The 22180-nt window shown below is 40.1% G+C and overlaps 1 protein-coding gene across 8 annotated transcripts in view; it reads left to right on the top strand.

Moving 5' to 3' along the window:
• The window catches only part of STAU1 (staufen double-stranded RNA binding protein 1), a 55211-nt gene that overhangs the window by 450 nt on the left and 32581 nt on the right, over positions 1-22180 (top strand). For 2 of the 8 annotated variants that reach the window (XM_020906212.2, XM_020906210.2), the window contains exons 2-4: positions 9691-9761; positions 17602-17890; positions 19556-19680. The exons of 2 other annotated variants lie outside the window; for them this stretch is intronic. In XM_020906212.2, the coding sequence (XP_020761871.1) occupies positions 17686-17890; positions 19556-19680 (330 nt within the window). In that variant the 5' untranslated portion in view covers positions 9691-9761; positions 17602-17685. Of the gene's footprint in view, positions 1-9690; positions 9762-17601; positions 17891-19555; positions 19681-22180 lie in introns of those variants that run through there. 4 more of the 8 variants (XM_020906215.2, XM_020906214.2, XM_020906216.2 and 1 more) reach the window with 3 other exon arrangements.

Here is a 22180-nt window from a genome sequence, read left to right as displayed (position 1 = left end):
GCCTGGACCCCGGGACACCCCCAGCCCCTCCGTCCGGCGCTGGGGGGCCCAGAAAACAGGTGCCACGCCGCCTTGCCTCGTTCCTTTTCCTCGCGCGGCGTTGCCGAAGTTATTCTCGGGGCCGGGGCGGGAAGGGTGGGGGGGGGTGGTCCCCCCGCTTCCAGTCCCTGGGGGATCCGGGGCACCCAGATCACCTCAACCGGATGTGGAGCTTGATACGAGCGTGGCCCAGGTGTCCGACGCGGGGATTGGGGGGCAAATCCGAGCCCTGTCCCCCTCCCTTCGGCAAGTCGCTGGAAGTCTTTTGTGTTTTGGTTAGTAAAAAAAAAAAAAGGGGGGTGAATGCCGTCCCTGTCTCCGAAGCCTGGTAGAGTTCAGTGAAACGGGGCGTGGGAAGCTCTTATCAGGGTGCCAGACCCACAGCGTGTCCCAATACACCGCCTGCATAGTTTATTAGCGTGATATTAGGGTCTAACTTAATGGGTAGAGAGATTGGACCAGAGTTGACCTACCTACCCGTTTTGGGTTTTCTTAGAGGGGGAAACGTTTCAGCTTCGTGCCCACCGCCAGCCCCATGGGCACTGTTTTGGGGTGGTCAGCATCTAAAAGGGGCGTCCGTTTCGTGGGGACACTGTGAGCCGGCAGTCTTTGAAAGATAAGTGTTATTTCCATCTCCTCTGCTGAGTCCACTGCAGATTTTCACCAGTTCCCTCAAGTCTTTGAGCAACCAGTCCTTGTTTTGTTTTGTTTTTTCTTTCTTTTCCCCCTACCCATCGTCCGGCTTCTTCTTGTCATTCCATTTCTGGGAAAGTTTCCTTGAGTTTAGCAAACCATTCTGGAGCACTTGCTGTGTTTGCCAGGCTCTGGAGGGAGGGTGTCCGTGCCCGGAGCTGGAAAAATGTCTTTTCTCGCCGCTGCATCGCTAACTTTTGACTTTTTTTTTTTTTTTTTTTCCTCTCACGGCAGCTTTGCTTTTAAGTCCCCTCTGTCCCCGCGGGCCGGCTTTGCTTTTAAGCCCTTGCCCCTCCTCGGTGTTGCAGAGTTGCGTGTGAGGAAGGTTTCTTCTGTTCGGGCGAAGATGTGTGCTTCGGTCTGTTCTGCCTGTGTTCTCTGGCTCTGGGGACGTTTTTAAGGTCACTCTTGCCCTTCTGCTTGTCGCTTTCATCGTTTAGAGGGTGCTGGAAAGAGACCAGATTTTTGGTTGATTTTGGACTTTCCAGTGGGCTTACCAAAGGTAGATTGCACTGCAGCTTGTTGAAGTCAAAGCTAAAAATACAATGGGATGGTGGAGGGAGCTTCAGTCATCCTGGTCACGGGTGGGATTTTTAGTTTTTAATTTTTACTTCTTTTGGTGGTGGTGATTCAGTTGGAGCATTATTGCTTCCAGCGGTTGTGTTAGTTTCTGCTGTCCAAGCTTGTGAATCAGCTGTATGTGGGCATATATCCCTTCCCTCCTTAGCCTTCCTTCCAACAAGTGGGATTTTTAAAACAGCAGCTTGATTTGAAGATACTGAGTTGCTTTAATTCTGTTTTCAGTTGTACAGTTGTCCCCTTCATTAACGAAACTTAGTTTATGGGGGTTCTACCTTGCGGAAGAGTGAGAAAGGTGTGTTTGCTCTGCTGACTGACCCTCCTATATCATAGGATTGTTCTAGGTGGTACATTTCCTTCTGAACTCAAACTCTCTTGATTTACACCCATCTCTCAGTAACACACCAGATGCAAAGTGGCCTCCTGGATTTTGACGTTTTCATAGAATTTTCTGACACAGTCTTACATCCAAGAGATAGTATGGAGTCTTTGTTTGGATGACTCTCTAAAAACAGCTATACAGGCAATACAAACCATGTCTTCTGGCATATTCAAAATTGTAGTGTTAGGGAAATGACTTTTTAACCCTGCAGTTGATAATCTAATTAAAAAATTTTATTATGGAAAACATATAAAAGTTGAATAGTATAGAGAACCTCCTGAATTGATCATTCACATTTGATAATTATTAACTCATAGCCAAGGTCAGTCTTGTTTCATGTAGCACCCCCTCCCCCAAACTGGGCTATTTTGAAATAAATCCCAAATATCATACAATTTTACCAGATTGCCCCAGGCTCTTAATCTGTCACAAGGTTTACTTTTAGTGGAATCATAGTTCTCATTCTGTTTGTTGGGGTTCTTATCGCTGTTTATACATGATTACTGTATATCGGGGCGGGGGGGGGGGGGAAGTAACCACCCTCAGACGCATCGAAATGTGCCCTGCTCCTTCGTGTGCAATAGCAGCAGTTCTTGGGCTGTTAGTGACTGGAATTGAAAAGCAATCAGGAATACTGATATCCCTAATCTGGTTTTGGTGGAGGCCTGCCTGTTAAACCACTTTTAATGGAGAAAAGCTTTGTGTCAAAGTTAAAGTACAGTTAATAATTCATTATGAAACCTCCAAAGTTTCTTTACAGTAGTTGTGTAAACATACTGCTGTCACCTTAGGTTAAGAATTAAGCAAAGGATATTTTATTTCAAAACTGTTGTGAATTATTTTTTAAAGATGGCCACTCCCCACAATCTGCTGTATTTACAAACCAATTTTGTAAATAAGAATGAATTCACAGCATGAATATTCATGTTTTTCTTTCTCATCTGAAAAGAGATCTCTCTTAGAATGGAGGTTGACAGGAATATTGTGTGTGTTACTGTTACTTTTGAAATTTCTGGTTATGAACAGTTTTCAACTTGTAGACCTGTCACATCATTATTTCAATTGTTCAAATTTACTTTTGAGCTTAATCAGTTAATTTACCTGTTAGTTACTACAACCTGGGAGATGAGCAGGAATATGTCTGCCTCTTAAAATTAGGGAGGGGGGGAAGCCCAACCATTTTGATATCTAAGAAAGGACACAAAATATAGCTTATTTTTAAAAAATGTGTAGTGCTTCCCAGTAGGTGTTAAATAAAACTTTTCAATATTTGGAATTGTTACTGTTTGTTCAGACTAAAGTGCTCGCTTTTAAGATTCGGCCAGAGAGCCTGTTTATATACAGATTATCTGAAGTTTAGAAATGAGCATGACTCATGGAACTCCCCCCCCCCCCCCATTCTGAAGTCTAAGCCATTAACATTCTGGATGTAATTATTAAACTTGGGCTGTAGCGTGCTGCTTTATCCAGAGTTTCTCCCCAATAAGACTTGACGATGGGTGGAGGCATAGAGTGGGTCTCAGCTTGTGCTGCAATTTTCTCTGATGTGCTTTGACTGGATGGAGTGAGAAAGAGTGGAATTCACCAGCAGAAAGATGAAACTTTCATGAAAAAGGTATCTTTCTGTAGGATGTCATATAGCAATACTAGAAGCCTAGTTTATGAATCTCCAAACTGGATCATATTCGATGTCCTACTTAGTAACAAAAAATTGCTCTATTTGGGGAAATGCTAATTTCTCTCCCTCAAATGAGAGCTTTTGGAGTTGCTTTATTTCTCTCAGAGTAAGATTTGGGGCCTCCAAAATTATTTAGAGAGCTTTTGTTTCACTTATATATGTATATGTGTTATATATGTGTGTTCATTGAATTGTGTAAAATTATGTTTTCAATCAGAAGTTCACAAGCTACTGTTGTTAAGTTGTACTGGTGCAGATTCACTTAAAGTTTAGAGAATTTTATAGCATATTTTTGTTTCACATTAGATCTATAACAGATTGTTTCAGATTAACTTCTTGTGACAGAGACCTTTGTAGTTAAAATGCTTCTGGTGTAATTTTCTGCATGGGCTTTTCCTTAAATGCTTGGTTTTGACCAGGTTTTATTTATGCTGTTCCAAAAAATATAATTTATACATTTAACCATGAGAAGACATTTTAGTTGCTATGGTTATTTTCCCTTAACATTTTGTTATGAATTTTTTCACACATATAACAGAGTTTGAAGAATTTCAGTGTACACCTCTATATTTACCACCTACTTTCTGCCATTATTTTACTGTATTTGCTTTATCACGTGCCATTTCTGTCTGTCCATCTCTTTCAGTTCATCAATCTGCTTTATTTTCAGTACATTTCCAAGTAAATTATAATATCTGCACACAGCATGATTATCTACCAGAGTTAATCTTAAATTGAGAGAATTCTACAAGGTATTCCTTGATCCTGAAAGCCACGAGCTTTGTTGACCTTTGTTTCCAAATTTTATTTTAGTTACAGAACTCTTTGCTTTATTTTTTTGACTGCACTGTGCATCATGTGGAACTTCCCAGACCAGGGATTGAACCCGTGCCCTCTGCAGTAGAAATCTAGAATCTTAACCTCTGGACCACCAGGGAAGTCCCAGAACTTTGCTTCCTAAAGGGAATTGTTTTAAGAACTTTTTGCACGAAGATGTGCTTATCCATGTATCAAGTATTATAAAGTTTGAGTAATGTTGATCAGATCCTTTCTTCTCACGTAAGGAGATAATAAGATTATAAATATGCAGCTATGTCGGTCTTAACAAATGCTGCCAGATGGATGGCTTGGATATATTTTGCTGACAGCTTCATGCTCTGAACTAAAAAATGCTCTGAACTATCAAAGAGAATTATTTATTTTAATAAAATGGTAGAATGAGGAAATTACTGCCAATAGCTTATTTATTTTAAATATGTACATTTCCATAGAAGTGAATAAGGCTGATGTAAAGTGATTTGTGTCACCAGATAAATGGAGGTAGAAGCAAACTCTCTTCGGACTTAATTATATTTTCTGAAATAAAACATGTTCAGTTGTTAAAGGAGTATATTCAGGGGACTCCCTCAAAGTATATTTACTGAAAACAAAAGTAGGAAAATCTATCCAAGAATGTATTTGCTTTCAATTAAAAATTGGTCTTCTAAATATTAAATCTGTAGCCCATCTGCTTCTGTTTAAACTGGAATCTAATTTGGAAAAGTGTGATGACTTTGTGAGTTTTTAACGGTAATGAAAGCAAAACAGAAAATTGTTTTATCATATAATAGAGGTCATAATTATCCCAGAAGCCTTTTGAAATGTCTACTGAACTGCAAAGTCTAAGAAAACCTATTTAAGTGCCCTGGGGTCTTTTCCCAAAATGAAAATATTTGCTCATCAGATTGTCTGTCTACCTGAGGTATCGGTACAGTTGGTTACCCAGTGAGTGTGGGTTAATTTTAATCAGCATGTTCTCTACTTCCATTAAAAATTTTTTGTTTTTTTTACAAGTGGTATGTAACTGTAAGCTTATATTTATAGATGTTTTATGACTGAGGACAGGATCAGTGAATTTGCTGGATAATAATATTTGCTACTATTTATTGAGCTCTTACCATGTGCCAGGTTAGGATTACAGGGTGAGAGTTACTTGATGCAGCAAAGGAATCTGAAAGGTCAGATTGAATGTTTTTAATAATATAAAAGCTGCTGTTCATTGAGCTCTTCCTTTGTGCTAGAGGTTGAAGTGGACACTTTATGTTGTATTTCTGATCCTTCTGAGCTGTCTTCGCAGTAAAGGGTTGTAATAACTGAGGTGCTGAGGTCTGTCCAGGAGGCCCAGTTACTGGAGCGGGTCCCGAGCTCTTTCTACTGAGCAACACCGTTTCTAATATTCTCAGGTGATTTTTGTTTAGGATAATTGATTCTGTGTGTCAACAGTGCTTTCTTCCCAGTTCTCCCACCCACGGCAGTTAGGATGAATTTTGTTCACTGAGGGTTTAGACCAATTTGGGAAAAAGTCTGGCTTAGTAATACTCAGTCTTTTAAATGAATGCTGTGTCATTTCCTTGAAGTAGCTTGGATTTACAGTTTCCTTTTATTTCTTGTGATAGATTGCTCCAGTCAACTTAAACTGTTAGGCTGATTCAAAGGTTGAGGGTAGGGCTTAGAAGTAAATGGGGAGGAGGCGGTTTCATTAGCCTTTCCCTAAATATTGCTATAATTCCCCCTTCATGAAGTTTATTATAAATGATTGATTAACTATAGACAAGATTGTTGCTAAGAAAACTAGTTTCTTTAGAGTCATGTTATTTTGCTTTATTGGAAGTGAGTTAACTAAGCCTCTAACTTTATAGGGCTGTTGCCCTCTTTGGTTCCCAGCCGTTTCTAACATTCATTTCCTGGCTGACGGTACTCAGAATATTTAATGTAACTTTCTATTTGGTATTGGACTGCCTCTTAAACAGTTTCTTTTTTACTTTCTTTGAATCCGTGATCCCCTGAATGAGAAGCCTCTTTGGTTCTCCAGCTCTGCAGTCGTCATCTCTTACGGCTAGTCTTAAAAGGCTAGATCAGTGAAACTGAGTGTGCCTTTGGTTTTGGGCTTTCAGCGAGATGGTGTTTGAGTTTCCATTCTGTGTTTAATCTCAGCCAAGGTGTTCTAAGTGTGTCTCATTAATCAGGAAAAGGTGTTGGAAATAGGTCTTTTCTGGGAAGGGAGTGAGCAGATAATGCTTCTTAAGTGGTTACTGTATTAGCTCCTCTCAGGCAGGAGCTTTGGGATCTACCTAGATCTTGTCTAATTCTCGCACAGTTTTTCTTTTTTGAAGTCCATGCTTTCTATAGATTAAAATTAGCTGAGGCATGAATTTTCTACCCTTGCAGATTCCATCCTGATAGAAATAGGGCCCCTGTCTGCCATTGCCATTGTGATTTGGTACAAAATGCGAGGCGGTCCTTGCCTCTGTTAGAGGAGAATTTATAAGTAATAATAAGCCTGATTATTCTTGGAGGCTTATGTTCTTTGTTGCACAGTTTAACCTGCTCATTGAAGCTCCATGACACTTTACCTAGATGACAGTCAAATATGGTCAGGTAAATAAGTTACCTTTTGGTTTGTAGTAGAATGAATCTTTAGAGTCTGAAACAGAGGATGACTGCTTCAGGGAACTATTTTTCCCTGTTAACTCAGAATTGATTAAACATCAAAAAAGAATAAAGTAAAAAAATTTTTTGGAGGGGATGAGGTTGTTTTTAAGTTTGTACAATCTTTTTTTGCCCTGTTACAAGGCATGTGAGAGCTTAGTTCCCCAAGCAGGGATCAGATCCACACCCCCTGCTGTGGAAGTGTGGGCTCTTAACCCCTGGACCCCCAGGAAAGCCCTATATATTTTTTTCTTTCTCAAATACTGTATCTTAAACATAATTTATTAGTATTATAATGTTGGTTACTGTGTACCCTAAGAAAGTGATGTTTAACAGCTGACTTTGGTGTGACATGTCATCATTTACAAGCATTTCACCTACATTACCAGTTAATCCACCCAGGAATAATATGATTAAGGTTTATTAATCATATGAAATTGGTGGCAGTAACCCTGTTTAACATATTAAAAGGTTGAGCCTACAGAGTAAGTTGCTCAGGGTGATTCAGCTGAGCACTGAAGTTGAGACCCAGACTCAGATCCCCAGTCCAGAGCTTTCTTGGCCACTCCTTCTGGGTCGGCCTGCCCTCAGCGCCTTGAGGGTGCACTATCCTTTGTTTACCAAATAAAATTCTGAGCTGTAATCAAGCTGTTAAAAAAAAAAAAAGTTTTCTGTACCTCACCCAAACAGCTGTGTGATAGCTAGCTTGCCCTTATCCTACATCAGTGTCTTGCAGCCAAGGTGCCTTTTATGTTTTGTTGTGTCTTCTTTAGTGATGAGGTAATGTGTATTACAAATGATGTTGCTACCAATTAAAATGCTCCTGTAAATGATTTATTTAAATTTGTGTTGGGTTCAGGGTTGTTCCTATATGCATGTGAAGCCCGTGAGGACAGGAACTGCATCTTATTGTGTACTCCTCTCTCCCTAGTGCCCAGAATAGTGCCTGCAATGTAGTAGGTTTTCAGGAGTGAGTTGTTGACTGGATACAGCAGTGAGTTTAATTCACTCTCTTGCATTCTAGTGTGTTTCTTGAGTGGGAAAGAAATGGAATTGGGCTTAACCTATAGTCTTCTCTGCTGCTTCTTGGAGTGACTGCTATAAACACACACTGATAATAACCATGATGGCTTTGGAAATGGTTGGGGATTTAAAGAAAAAGTTTGCTCATGAAAATGTGAATGTGTATGTGAATCTCAGCTATCACTTATGTGTGGTGAAACGTTTGAAATCCAAGTGGTTGTAGACTGCCCCCCCACCCCCGTTTTCCTTGCTGTTAAGTTGCTGGCAGTTGTTTCTCACTGTTTTCTGAATCTATTAATAGCAGCTGCTTTATTTAAATTTTTAAAAAATATTAATTAATTTATTTGGCTGTGCTATGTCTTAGTTGCAGCATGCGGGACCTTTCATTGAAATGTGTGAATTCTTGGTGGAAGCATGAGATCTAGTTCCCCAACCAGAGATCAAACCCAGGGCTCCTGCATTGGGAGCATGGAGTTCCAGCCACTGGACCACCAGGAAAATCCCTTATTTTAGTTTTTTAACTTCAGGTTTGGGCTGGAAAACCAAAGCTACCAAAAGCATTCAGCATAGATTTAGATGGGCTTGAATTGAGGAAAGCGCCCACTGATCAAAGTCACAGGCTCCATTAGGTGGTCTCAGAATCTGTTTGGGCTGTGCACAGGCCTTTTCAGCTTCCGTTCATGCTAGTCTTTGAATGGGCAAGACTGCGGAACAGTAGGGTTCTAGATTGGAAGATTGTTAGTGTAGTATCCTATTTACAGAAAGAACTTGGGTTGTTAAAATACTGTAGAACAATTAGAACTCATGATTTTATTTCTGAAATTAGTTGGACAGCAAAGCTACTTTTTATTGCTTATTAATCACAGTAGCAGTGTGAAATTGAAATAAGCAACATTAAAATTATTTTATGTTGTAAGAATGCAAAAAGCATCTCAAGGTAAGGAATTCTGTTTGTTACTGACTGTTGACCATTTAAAGAGGAGGAGCCGCTAGGTAAATGAGACTTGGGAGTTTGAGAGTTAAACGTGTATGTTAACCTGAAATTCAGTTCTAAAGAATGATTATGATTTTAGATTTACTAGAGGTAATGTGTTTTTTCATATTTTGCAGTTTAATATAAGAATACTTGTGTACAGAGTGCCTTTTTGTAAATTTTCCCATGTAATTGCATTTGAATCATCAAGCGTATGGTAAGGACATTTATGCCCTAAAATATTTAACCAGTAGTTAAAAGAGGGGGGCTGCAAATTTATGGAGTTTGCTCAGTGTTCAGATGTTCTTTCGATGAATTTGTAGGGGAGAAAGCGGTCTCCCCGTCCTATTCCTCCGCCATCTTAGCTCCTCCTGGGGGGGCTGCAAATTTAAAAATCAGACTTGTGTGGTTGGAAAGTATTTTATGTTCAGGCCCTTTTTTTCCTTTTGGGCCACGCCATGCAGCTTGCAGGATCTTAGATCCCCAGTGAACAATCGATTGAGCCCGAGCCCTAGGCACTGAAAACAGTGGAGCCCCAACTGCTGGACCGCCAGGGAGTTCCCTTGAGTTCCTTTTAAAAAATTAATTTCCGAGGTATTCATAGTTCTCTTAGCAGGAAGTAATTAAGACTTAAAAAGGAAATTTCTCTTGTCTCTTAGGTTTGTGTCTGCAAAGTGCTTTGTTCCCAGGCAGTTGTGTCTTCTAGTAGACGCTACAGTGTGCTGCTGCAGGCCTTGACTTCATGCATTCAGAAACTTCCCTTCTTGTAAATTTTTAGTCTCCCCCAAACTTTAGCAATATATATCTTTGTTTTCAGTAAAATTAAGTAAAGTACCATGCTTTCTTATTTTCCAGGAGTTTCCTAACCACTTAACCTCTCAGAACTGAACCAAAACGACATTGTTGCTGAAGCACTTGTTTTTAAGGTATGCATTATTTGGCTCTATAATTTCAGGCTTGTTCATAATCTGTAATGTTTTTGAATTCAGTGATTTGTGTGGCAAATGGCTTTTACTTCTGGCTATAATATTAGAGAAACAGAAGAAACTTTATGCAGTTTGAGTTCTTTTTACTTGGGATTTTATTCGAAAGTAAATACAGGGAAAATTGTTGAAATAATGTGAAACCTTCTAGCCAGCCCTACCATGTATTTTAAATGTAGAGACATGAAAATTGACCACTGAAGTGGCATTAAACATAGCATCTTGGTCATAGAAACTTTATTTAGTTTGCCTTTGATTTAGAGATTTGCCTTTTATTTTTGCTAAACTTTGTTTTTAAGCTGGTGGGAATAATTCAACATCGTTTTCTGTTGTGAATGAAAACAAGTTCCATTTCCCACTGGCTGCTTTTGATCGTCTCAACCAAAAAATGTTCACAGTAAGTGTGTTCAGGATTTTACAGTCCTTGATCAGGACACTGCAGACACACTGCTTTGTGCTCTGTAGCACTCTCCCTCTAAGAGCTCAAAGCCCAGCATCACACCCTCTCTCTGACCTGGGGATCCGTAGACACGTGAACCCTTGCTTTCCTTGGGAATGAGGACATTGATGCAAAAGAAACTAAGAGGAGTTATACAAAGCCCAGAGAAATGGATATATATGCACTCATCACCCTGAATTTGTAAAATGCTTTTCTTTTCAAAGAACTGAGTAACTGCTATGGTGCCTCAGGATTCCTTCAGGGCTGTAGCTTTCAGATCACTACAACTGAGGCTTTGTCAAAGACCCTGTACCTGGTGCTTTGGGCAAACTGAGGCAAGCAAGCAATGGATTGCCAGGAGTTGGACATAATAATTGCTGTCTGAGTTGGGAGTGGAACTGAAAGCTACAACTCAGAAGTTTGATCTGATTTAACATTGTTGGTTGCTACTTAGCAGCACAAGGCCTCCAGGTGGCTCATGGTAAAGAATCTGCCTACCAATGCAGGAGACATGGGTTCGTTCCCGGGGTTGGGGAGGTCCCCTGAAGAAGGAAATGGCAACCCACTTCAGTATTCTTGCCTGGGAAATTACATGGTCAGAGAAGTCTGGTGGGCTACCGTCTGTGAAGTTATGAAGGGTTGGACACAATTGAGCATACACACTTAGCAGCAAGACTGATTTCTTAGAAACTTAAGTCTTGGCACTGGTCCGTTTTGCCTGAAGATGATGGTAAATGCTGTTGTGTTTCTAGGTAGGCACAGACTAAAACTATAGACTAAAATTTCTCTTCTCTGAAAGGAAAAGCCAATTAATGGAGTTGAACCAAGCCCCTTCTTATTCAAGATATGGTACACAGTACTACTTTTAAAAATCTCCAGCGAATCACAGATGGATATTCATTTTGATTGAAAAACATTTCCTTTTTGGGAATGCCCTGGTGGTCCAGGGGTTAGAATTCCTTGCTTTCACTACTGAGGGTCCGGTTCAGTTGCTGGTTGGTGAATTATATAAGATTCCACCAGTTGCGCTGCATAGCCAAAAAAACATACTAACCTCTCAAACCCACTTCCATATTTCCAAAAATAATGTGTTTGCGTTATTTTTAAGAGTTAACTTCTAGAAGAAGGGAGATGGGGGGGGCGGTCTTTATAAGGTTTCAAGCCTTGAGAAGAAAGATTTGCAACTTGCTAGGCTGCAGAAGGAAATCTTTTTTTCCCCCACTTTAGCATATGGTATGGTGTGATAGCTTTTCTGTGATGAACAGTTAATAATGAATTCTCTTTTAGGAAGTATTTCTTTAAATGGACTACCCAGTGGTTACATTTGTGTGGAAAGAAAGTTGTCCATTGCCCACATGGCATTGGGCCAACTGTGTGAGGGGGCTGCAGCCAGGCACTTGTATTGGGTGCAAAGGTCTTGACCAGTCTGGGTTTCCAGGCGTTATTTTTGGCTCACTTTATTGTCTTGCAAGTGATTGTGCCTCTCAGCATGGCTGTTTGTCCTGTGTCTTTCCTGGGCGCCGAGTACATTGCGGCCTCTTTTTTTTTTTTCCTCTTAAGTAGTTCAGTCATATTTCCTTTGAAGAACCTTTTATTATTGTGTGACTTGATATATGGACCTGCTGTTGAACATGATTTGCTTGACGTTGTCTTTTGGAAATGATTATGTAGGATGACAATGACTGCTGTGTTTCTCTGCTTCTGGTGCTCTGCCTACAGGTGTTTGGAGAACCTTTGGAGTCAGTGGACTGCTGTTTTCAGGGGGTAGGGGCCGGAGGATGCTGGTAGGGGGTGGCGAAGGTAGGGTGAGGTGGTGGTTGGGGAAGTGAGTGCACTTGCAGAAAATTGTATAACCTCATTGCAGCTAGAAAGATGTCTGGGAGAAGGATCTTGGAAGTAACCTGTTGGATGTAAGGGAATGATGTGGGTATTTTAGGTATATTTCAAGACTTTTATAGGAAAAGTGGTTTGTTCCTTAGCTTTTTGTTGTTGTTGACAAAGTTTCTCTGAGAGTGAAGCCTCTCAGAAGCTGTGAAGAACAGATTAATAGATGTACAGTTGGTTGCTTAAAGGGCTCTTCTTGTGTCTTTGAGGAAAAGTTTAACAGGTAGTTTCTAGCACTTGCGAATGTACAGTCTGCCATAGAAGAGTTCACATGTAGTAGAGGCTTAATAGAGTTTGTTGAATAGTGAATAAATGCAGCCTAAAATTGCTGTTGGTATTGCTAATGTTCTGTCATGCTGAAGCACAGACCCTTCGTATCTGTGTACCCGTACTATGTAGGATGTATTAGGTTGGCACAGAAGTAATTGTGGTTTTGGATCATGAATTTTAAATCATTATAACTAGGCTCAAACACATATTTATTACTCAAAGTAGGGACCATTACAATCAACATATTTTTGTCAGTGAGAAATAAGTTAGTTTATTCCTGTAGCATAAAAATCCATGCCTCAGGATTCAATGAACTCATGGAAAGCATTTTCTGCCTCCTCCTGGTTGTGGAAGTGTTTTTTTCCTGCAAAAGTTGTCGAGATGCTTGAAGAAGTGGTAGTTGTTTGGTGAGAGGTCAGGTGAATATGATGGAGGAAGCAAAACTTTGTAGCCCAATTCGTTCAACTTTTTGAAGTATTGTACAACTTGCAATTGGATGTTGTGGAAAAGAATTGGGCCCTTTTCGTTGACCAATACCAGCTGCAGGCATTGCAGTTTTTGGTGCATCTCATCAATTTGCTGAGCATACTTCTCAGAGGTAATGATTTTGCCAGGATTCAGAAAGCTATAGTGGATCAAACAGGCAGCAGACCACCCAGCAGTGACCGTGACCCTTCTTCGCTGCAGCTTTGGCTTTGGAGCTTCCTCTCAGTCCAGCCACTGAGCTGGGCGTCGCCAGTTGTCATATAAAATCCACTTTTCGTTGCAGGTCACAATCTGATCAAGAAATGGTTTGTTGTTGGCGTTGAGCAAGAGAAGATGACACTTCAGACAATGATTTGTTTTTAAAATTTCTGGTCAGCTCACAAGGCACCCTGCTTACTGAGTTTTTTCACACTTCCAATTTGCTTCAAATGCTGAACGGCTGTAGATGGTAGATGTTGAGTTCTTTGCAACCTCTTGTGTAGTTGTAGGAGGATCAGCTTTGATGATTGCTTTGCTCTCAGTTGGTCATTGTCAACTTCTGATGGCCATCCACTACAGTCATCTCAAGGCTCTCCGTCTCCTTTGCAAAACTTCTTGAACCATCACTGCATTGTACATTCATTAGCAGTTCCTGGGCCAAATGCATTGTTGATGTTGTGAGTTGTCTCCACTGCTTTACAACTCATTTTGAACTTGAATTAAAAACTTGCTCGAATTTGCTGTTTGTGTAACATCATTTCCATAGTCTAAAGTAAATATAAAATAAATAGTAAATAATGTCATTAGCAAAAATCAAAGTGAGAAATATGCATTAAAGTGATATATTAATACAATATAACCACATTTAAGGATATATTTCCAGTATCAAATTTAGCAAAGTTCAACAGGGCAAAATCGCAATTACTTTAGCACCAACCTAATAATAAAGGCAAGAAGGGGAAATATTTAGTGCATTGTTTTGGATCTTAAAAGCTTGTCCAGAATTGGGATGACTTTTTTCTTTTTCTTTCCTTCCTTCTTTTAAAAAAACACATCTTGTTTGGAAACATCACTTATTACAAAGGGGAATGATGTGTTGATTGCACAAAAGTATGGACACTTTATTGTTATGTGTTAATCCTGTTAAAAAATGGATATTAGTAATAGAAATGATGTTTTCCCATAATTGCTGAAGTAGGTGTTTCATACTGCAGCAATTTAGCAGTCTGTTAGTTGAAAGGGACTAGTACTAAGCAGTACTGTAGGTGGCTCTGTAAACTGTTTCTAGAAGGATCTGCCTTTTTGTGTGTTAAGTCACTCAGGCTGTGCACTCAGTATGGGCCAGTTTTGGTAGATTCATTGCTGAGTTAGGAATGTGCATTTTGTGCTTGATCACTTTTTAGCACATCATGTACAGTTTTTCAAGATGCTTTTATATAGTTCATGTGCCCATATTCCCCTTACTGCAACCCATTAAAAAGTACTTGACACTTGTAAAGTGGAAATTGCCAGGTGAGCCTGTTTTTTATGAGATTTTTATGTCGCCAGGCCCAAGTAAGGATCTGGGGGGACTTGGAATTAGGAATCTTTTTAAAAGAGGTACCCAAAACTCTTGTCATCTCACCACTCATAGTTTTGTAGTCCTCTATTTGCAGTCCATAAATTTAGGATTTGAGAATAGGATGAAAATGGTTTCTTCAGTTGGTATCTCAAGCTCCTCAATTAGGGGAAAAAACCAGGAGATGCCCGGTTCTCATCTTTGCTGGAGGCAGGAGGCAGGGAACCGCATAGCCCAGGCTTCACAGTCAAGTGTTTCCAGCCTCAGGGGAAACTGCAGTCTTTGTGTTTTAAACTTTTCAACCTCATTTTCCTGTGTGTGAAATACTGTTCTTTTGTAAGAAGACTCTAATAAAGCATTTAAATATCTTTTAAGTCCCAAATTTATCTGATGGAAAACAATGCTTAAAGACAAGTGTAAAGGAAAGTGTAAGTTTTCATTTAAGGATTTAATCTCAGGATCATGTAGTGTTGAGCAAAAGGTTGTTAATTTATGTAGAAATAATATATCTGAAATTCTGTGATTCCCCTGAATGCTTCTGTGAACTATATAGAGGGCAGTAATGAAAAGCTTTATTTGTAGCTGCCTGACTTCTATTATGGGAGGAGCATGTGTTTGGGTAAAATATTAGCATCAATATTTCAGAGCCTTTTGAGATGAAAAGGGGATTTTCTTTTCATCTCTGAGAATATAAGCTCCTTCATACATTAGTAAGATTTTATTCTGTGAATGCATATATATGTGCTAGAAATAGCACCCTTGCTCCTCTGCCCACTGGATACCAGTAGGTTCTCCCATTTCCCAGATGTGACGGCCAGATGACATCTCCAGATATTGTCAGGTGTCCTTAGGGAGCAGAATTGCCTCTTTAGAACTGCTTCTTTAGATTCTCTTTTCAGGCTTAAAGACACATAGAAAAGTTAAATTAGTAAATGACTTAAAATGAGTACTGTGCTGAATTTTTATTGGTTATATTGCAAACTAAAAAATTATGAAATATAGAGCCTTATTGGGGTTTAAAATATTTTCTGTCTGCAATTTTGAACTACTTATTTCAACCAGTTGTTTGAAAGATATAACTTCCAGGTGTACCAGAGGTTAGCATTTTTGGGGCAGTCTTAATTAATATCCTGTTTGTTCTATTTCTCAACTTCTAGCAAACCTTTGAATTTATGTCTGTCACTGGAAATGCTGGCAGTGGGCCTGCTGTAGAGAATGCTAGCCAAAAAAGATCCCTTTGGGCCCCACCCTTTCTAAATTTAGTTCATTCAGTCTCAGGCTCTCAAGAGCCCAGGGCAGAGTTGGGTTGCTTCTTCTGGGATGCAGGTAGACTCTGGAGCAAACACTGTGCTTTTGGCTTATGTTTGGACCTGTGATGTGTGGTTGGTGTTGTGAAATTGTGAGTACAGTTCTCAGTGGTTTTTTTTTTTTTTGCAGGGGAGGGTGGAAAAATGCCCTCAGGTCAGAGCTGAGAGAGAGGGAGAGAATGAGTAAGAGCAGGAAGGGAAGATTGAGAGAGAAATATTTATATTTTGGCAACTGATTGAAAATGAGAGAAGGTCGTAGCTGCCTTCTTAAAGGCTCTGGACTTGTTGCTTGACCCTGGCAGCTTGTCTACTAAGACCACTACCCAGATCTTCAGTGCATCTCCTCTGTTATTTTGTTCTAATTTCAAAAGTAAACAGAGAAAAGCTGTAATGTTGGAGAATTTTGTCATGTAAGGTAGTATTTATACCTGTTATTAACCAGTCATAATTTAGCCAAGGTGCTTTTGTTTCTGATTTTTGCCTTGTTTTGAGTTTTGTAGTCCTTCTTGCTCTCTGCAAAGGGCTTCCTTGGTGGCTTAGATGGTAAAGAGTCTGCCTGCAGTGCGGGAGACCAGGATTTGATCCCTGGGTCAGGAAGATCTCCTGGAGAAGGAAAAGGCAACCTGTTCCAGTATTCTGGCCTGGAAAATCCCATGCACAGGAGCCTGGCAGGCTACAGTCCATGGGGTCATAAAGAGTCGGACACGACTGAGCGACTTCACTTTTTCACTTTGCTTTCCACAAGGGAGAGTGTTCCAAGACTTCAAGGAACTTATCTGCTTTGGTCATTCATCTGTTTGTAGAGGTTTGGCTTTAATTAAAAATCATTTTGAGACTTAAGAAAAAAACTAAAGTAACAAAAATTACTTTATAGTAGAACCTCTCATTTGTTTGCTGGTTTTTGCCTTGCTTGGCTTTTTCTGTTCTTTGTTGCTTAATGGTTATTTTTGAGTACTTTTGATTTGCTTAAACATTTTCAGCTTTTTGAACGATGGCCGTGAAAATGAGCAGAACTGTCCTTATTTTTGACGTGTGAAGAAATTTAAATGTATTTAGAATTAATACCTTTGGAACTTACAAGATACAGTAAACAATCTTCTCTGCTCCCCCCACAATCCACCCTAGTAAAATCGTCAGCTTGAAATCTGTTCCTCTCTTCTGCATCTTCTTCACTTTTGCTTTTAATAATAAACATACTATAGAATGTTCTTTGCTATTTTGAGGATCCATGAGCATGGTTGTGGGTGCAACAATTCTTGTTTGGAACCTGTAAATAAATGAGACTATCTCAAACAAACCTCACGGGAGAACAAAGAGGTCTTTTATCATCATAAGGAAAAAGAAATGGCAAAAGTGAGGAATTCTTCTCTTTCTTCAGTCAACTTAAAGGAGAGCTCCAAAGGTGTCAATCTGAGTACATGGCCTGAAAATGGAAGCAGTGTTTACATTCACCAATAATGGTGTTACAAACCCAGTTTACTTCCAGTTTCTTATCATTTTGAGCCCAGAAACCTTTACCATATCCCATATTCAGTGGAAAACCTCTTCATGTTTTTAATTTGATTTTTTAATGTAGGCTACAGTTTATAATTCTTAATATTCAACAATAAGCATTGTTATACCCTGCTGATTCTCTTTGTAAAATGGACATGCAGGGTATGTGGGCATTGTAAGTCATTTTGAAACACCGTGGAAAAGAGAAATTCACAAAGCTAGTGAGTCTTACTGTGCATCACAGTTACAGACTAAACGGGCTGTTTTCATACTTGAGTAGGTGACACCAGTTTTTGACTGAATATTGGCAATTACATATCTCTTCCATAATTTATCTTTTTATTTTCTTTCCCTTACAACTTTCAGGTAGAACTTTAGACTTCATAGCACTGAATTAACCTGCACTGAAAGCTGTTTACCTGCAGTTGTTCACTTTTGTTGAAAGTGACCATGTCTCAAGTTCAAGTGCAAGTTCAGAACCCATCTGCTGCTCTCTCAGGGAGCCAAATACTGAACAAGAACCAGTCTCTTCTCTCACAGCCTTTGATGAGTATTCCTTCTACTGCTAGCTCTCTGCCCTCTGAAAATGCAGGTAGACCTATTCAAAACTCTGCTTTACCCTCTGCATCTGTTACATCCACCAGTGCAGCTGCAGGTAAGCGTATGATCCAAGTGTCTTCTGTTTCAAATGTTTTCTTAGCCTGTTTTCTGACCTGATAAGTAGATTGCAGATACAGGGAGCTCTTGTACATTTACCTTTAAGAAGCAGGAGAAAGTATACCACCCACACTTCTTAATACCAGATATAAAACACACTTGATGATATACTGGCTTGATGGAGGCCTTTTACAGACCATTTCAAAGTGTAGGGAAGAAAATTGGAAATCAAACTATAAAGCCTACTCTGTTATAAACTGGTAGCTGGCAGAAAAAAATTGAGCAATAAATATCACTTTGGATATTCATTGTTATATGGGAAAATTCTGCTGTTAAAATGATTTCCCAGAACTGATTTGTAGGTGTAAGTGCCCTTTTTGGAGGTCTGTAAGATTTATCCCAAGCAAGGGGACAGCCAGATTTGGGGACACAAAAGAATGTGTTGACATTTGCTAATTTTTATTTTGACTTAAGTAAGTTTAAGTTGCCATCCAGAGGTAGCTGAGAAATCACAGTGAGGGCCAATGAGAAATTGAACAAAGCAGCAGAGATGTTTAAAAAGGAAGCCCTCAAATTTGAATATTAGGAAAACAAAAATGAATAAAAATATCCATGGATCGGAAAATACTTGCAACCCATGGGGAAATAATAACCCTTAAAAACAATATTCTGCTCCCCAAATGTCCCCTCTCCTCCTCCCAAGTTGCAAAGCCAATTAAAGGGGGTATCAGCATAGGTGTCTCTATACTAGAGTCACCTTGTAATAAACTCTTTGTAGCCCTTGGTGCCTGACATTTCCCTTGCATTTCCTCTTCCATTCTCTCGTTTCCTTTACTTTGTATCTCTCTTCTTAGAGTTTTAGCTTGTCCCACTCTCAGCTGCACAGACTCTTTCATGCTGCTACCTCTAGACTTCCTTGGACCAGCTCACCAGATGGCGTTCTGGACTTGTCATAGTCCACTAGAGGTTCAGTGTTCCCCATATTTGCCATTTGAATACCATCTTAATAGGAAATGGCATGGACTAGTTCAGTCCTCTGGGATTTAATTGCTTTTTCTTCTAATGTGTTCTTATATCCACATTTTGTTGACTTTATAAAACTCCCGCCCTCCAAGACCATTTTATTTTACTTACATAATTATTAAAGACAGGTAAAGTCTGAGGATGCAGCCTCTGGAGATAAGACGAGAAGATGCCCCAGGAATGAGAAGCATTAGCTGTTTGGAGAAAGAGACAGTCTTGCTTGAGGAATGGTATTGGCGTGCTGCATTTTGTGAGGGAACGAGCTGGGCCCAGCGGACAGCTGCTGCGGTAACCAGTGCGTGCGTGTCTGCTCAGAAGGCCTCCTGGTCCTCCCTTGGTTATGATCGCAGTCCTTCATCTGGTTTCAAACCTTGCGTGCTTGCCATGACTTAGTTATTCCTCTGACTTCTGTTCCTTCTTTTGAAGACACACCCCCCTCCTAGGTTACCTGACTTCAGCTGGTTCAGAAAAGATCCCAGCTGTGTCTTCAGATATTTGCCCTCAGTGTGGTTTGCAGTTTTGCATCGCTGTTGCTCTGAATCATTAGACTTTGTGTTTGCTTTCCCTGTCTTCATATCCCTGGAGAGCCGCAGTCTCAACCACTGCTAGTTGACTTCAATGCTCTTACATTATTTTTCAGTTCCTTCTAACATGGCACACCCTAAAGAGAAAACCCCAATGTGTCTTGTGAATGAGTTAGCCCGTTTCAACAAGATTCAGCCTGAGTATAAGCTTTTGCGTGAGCAAGGTCCAGCTCACTGTAAGGTAAATATTGTCCATACTGCTTGTGCATTTATAACCCACTAGGAATGTTTTCTTTCTTTTCGTACAGTTGCAAGTGGTGCAGTGATTCAGAACCCATATTTGAAACTGCTGAGGTGGTTTTAAAGAGATGCAGAAGTACAGATTTTGGGCGAGTCACTTCTTTTTTCCATCCTTGCAGAGTGGGTCAAACGAAAGAGGTGCTCCTCTGGGGGATATTTGGCTTTTAAAACTTCAGTTAGTGTGTGGTTGTTTAGGATTCTGAGTCAAGGCAAGTCCCAAGCACCTGCGAATGGTGTCCTATGAGTTTCCCAGGGTCTGGGCCTCCTGGTTGCAGCCTCTGTCTGGCTCTTTCCTGTTTGTTTGCACGTGCATAGGTACCATAGGTCTGGTCAGGGAGAGGAGGTGAATGGGAAATCAGTGTTGCCTCTTGTTCAGAATCAGATACAGGGTTTAAATGTGCGAGGTAGAAATTAATCTCCCCGTGAGTACATGGAATTATCTCTGATTTCAGGTACCCTTGTCACTCTCATCTTAGCCGATGAAAGACCGACTGTAATTTGAATTTTTACTATCTGTTATTCAGGAGTTCAGTCTTTTAAGTTTGCTTGATATCTGTGCTAAGGTACCTCTTGGACCCTAAATGTTTGTGTATCTGGCTTTATCTTTTGCAGCTACAGTATGAGAGATAAGGAATTATTTCTTATAAAGAATTATTTCTGATTCTAGCCTTGAAGTAAGATAATACAGTGTTATAAGGATGAGTTGTTTGTCTCTTTGTGCCTCAGTTTTCCTGAGGTGCAAACCTCAAACCTTGAATGATACCAAGTTTCTCTTTTTTCTTGGACTAAAAAGTAGCATTGACCACAATCATGAACAGTCCCCATAGGGTAGCGCGATTTGGTTAGTTGTCTTTGGAGTCAGACAGATCTGGGTTTGAATCTTAACTTTTTGCTAACTTGGTGACCTTGTGCAGGTTACTACTTTTTTTGAAACTCCGTTTCCCCATCTGTAAAATGGAGATAGTAATACCTACCAAATAGGTGTTTTGTGAGAATATATATCAAAGTGTGGAGTACAGTGTATGGCACATAGTAAATGCTTGAGAAATGGTAGCTTTTACAATTAAGCAATTATACATTTAAGAAAAACAAATTTCCCACTCTCATGAAGGTAGTTTTAATATTATTCTAAAGCATAATTATATTTGAAATATTTCTTTACTTTTAGAAGGCAATTAGCCAATTTTTTGGTAACTGTTCTGTTTCTTCTACAGGATTTTTTTTGCAGATCTTAACTTTGGGATTCCCTTTATTAACTGTTTTTGTATTTTTGGAAGTATGTACTTTCTCACTTGAACTTTAGTACCTTTTAGGTAATTTGGCTGTGTGTTCAGTCTGTAGCTGCATTTTTTTTTTTGCCTACAAGTTGTTCAAAGAGAAAAATTTATTCCCTCCTCGATGATTATTAGACTGTTTAAAAAGCCAGAGGTCTGGTGTCCTTTTAATTCTGTCTGAACCGAGGTCTCACCTCACCACCGCCCTCCACCCAGAAGGCACAGCGTGGCAGCAGCGCCGGGGGACAGCCCCGGAGAACGGCGAGACGGACCGTGAATGACTCTCTTCTGTCTTACAGTGCTGTCCCCCTTCCATGTCTTCCCTGAAAGGGTCACGCAGATGACGGAGGGATCACAGCGTTGCAGGCTGCTTCCGCGGTGTGACTTCTCGTGCCAGCCAGGGTTTTGAGTTCATGCTGTTGGTGCTTAAATGAGTAACTTTATGAACTGCAACATAAATACAGGAGACCCCTAATATTTCAAGGGGGGTGAAGGATTCTTTAATTTTTCGCCCTTTAGTGGAAGCTGTGCACTGAGGGAATCCTGAAGTTAAGACCTACAAGAAAAATCAGCTCTAAAGGCAAGTTAGCCTCATCCCTTGAGGCACCAAATTTAAATGACCTGGACATACTCAAATCACCATTTCTCACGTGAATTATTTGTAAGTGAAATAAAGTGATTCCGTGATCAAGAAAATCAGAAAAATAGAAGCTCCAAAGTGATGAACCTCAAACATTGAAGTGCGTCAGAGTGACTTTGGGAGCTTATTAAAAACACAGGCTCAGGCCTCCCCTCATGCTGTTCTTCTCAGGCGGAACCCCTGGCACGTGTGTCTTACCAGGCTTCCTGGGTTACTCTTCAGATGCACACGAGTGTTAAAGAATCACTGCACTGTGGTGGGTCCTAGTGCTTTTTGGATGAATTATTTGTCCATCTGATGGGATTAACATAACCTAACTTTACAAATAGAGTGCGCTCACAAGTTCCCTTTATACTTAAAAAGGAAAAAAAGGGTTGTCATTGTCCGCAGTTGTTAAGGGCAAAATTAGCTCTTTTGAGTGCCTCCTTAGAATTGAGTTCAGAAATGTTAGGTCTTTGCTTGCAGTGAATCTCAGCTTCTGAAAGGAGGGGCAGTGTCTGAATAGTACAGCCTTAGGAAAGTAAAAG

This window comes from Odocoileus virginianus, chromosome 9, assembly GCF_023699985.2.
Source record: "Odocoileus virginianus isolate 20LAN1187 ecotype Illinois chromosome 9, Ovbor_1.2, whole genome shotgun sequence".
In the NCBI taxonomy this organism is placed as follows: domain Eukaryota; kingdom Metazoa; phylum Chordata; class Mammalia; order Artiodactyla; family Cervidae; genus Odocoileus; species Odocoileus virginianus.
This window is presented reverse-complemented; position numbering and strand designations above follow the sequence as displayed.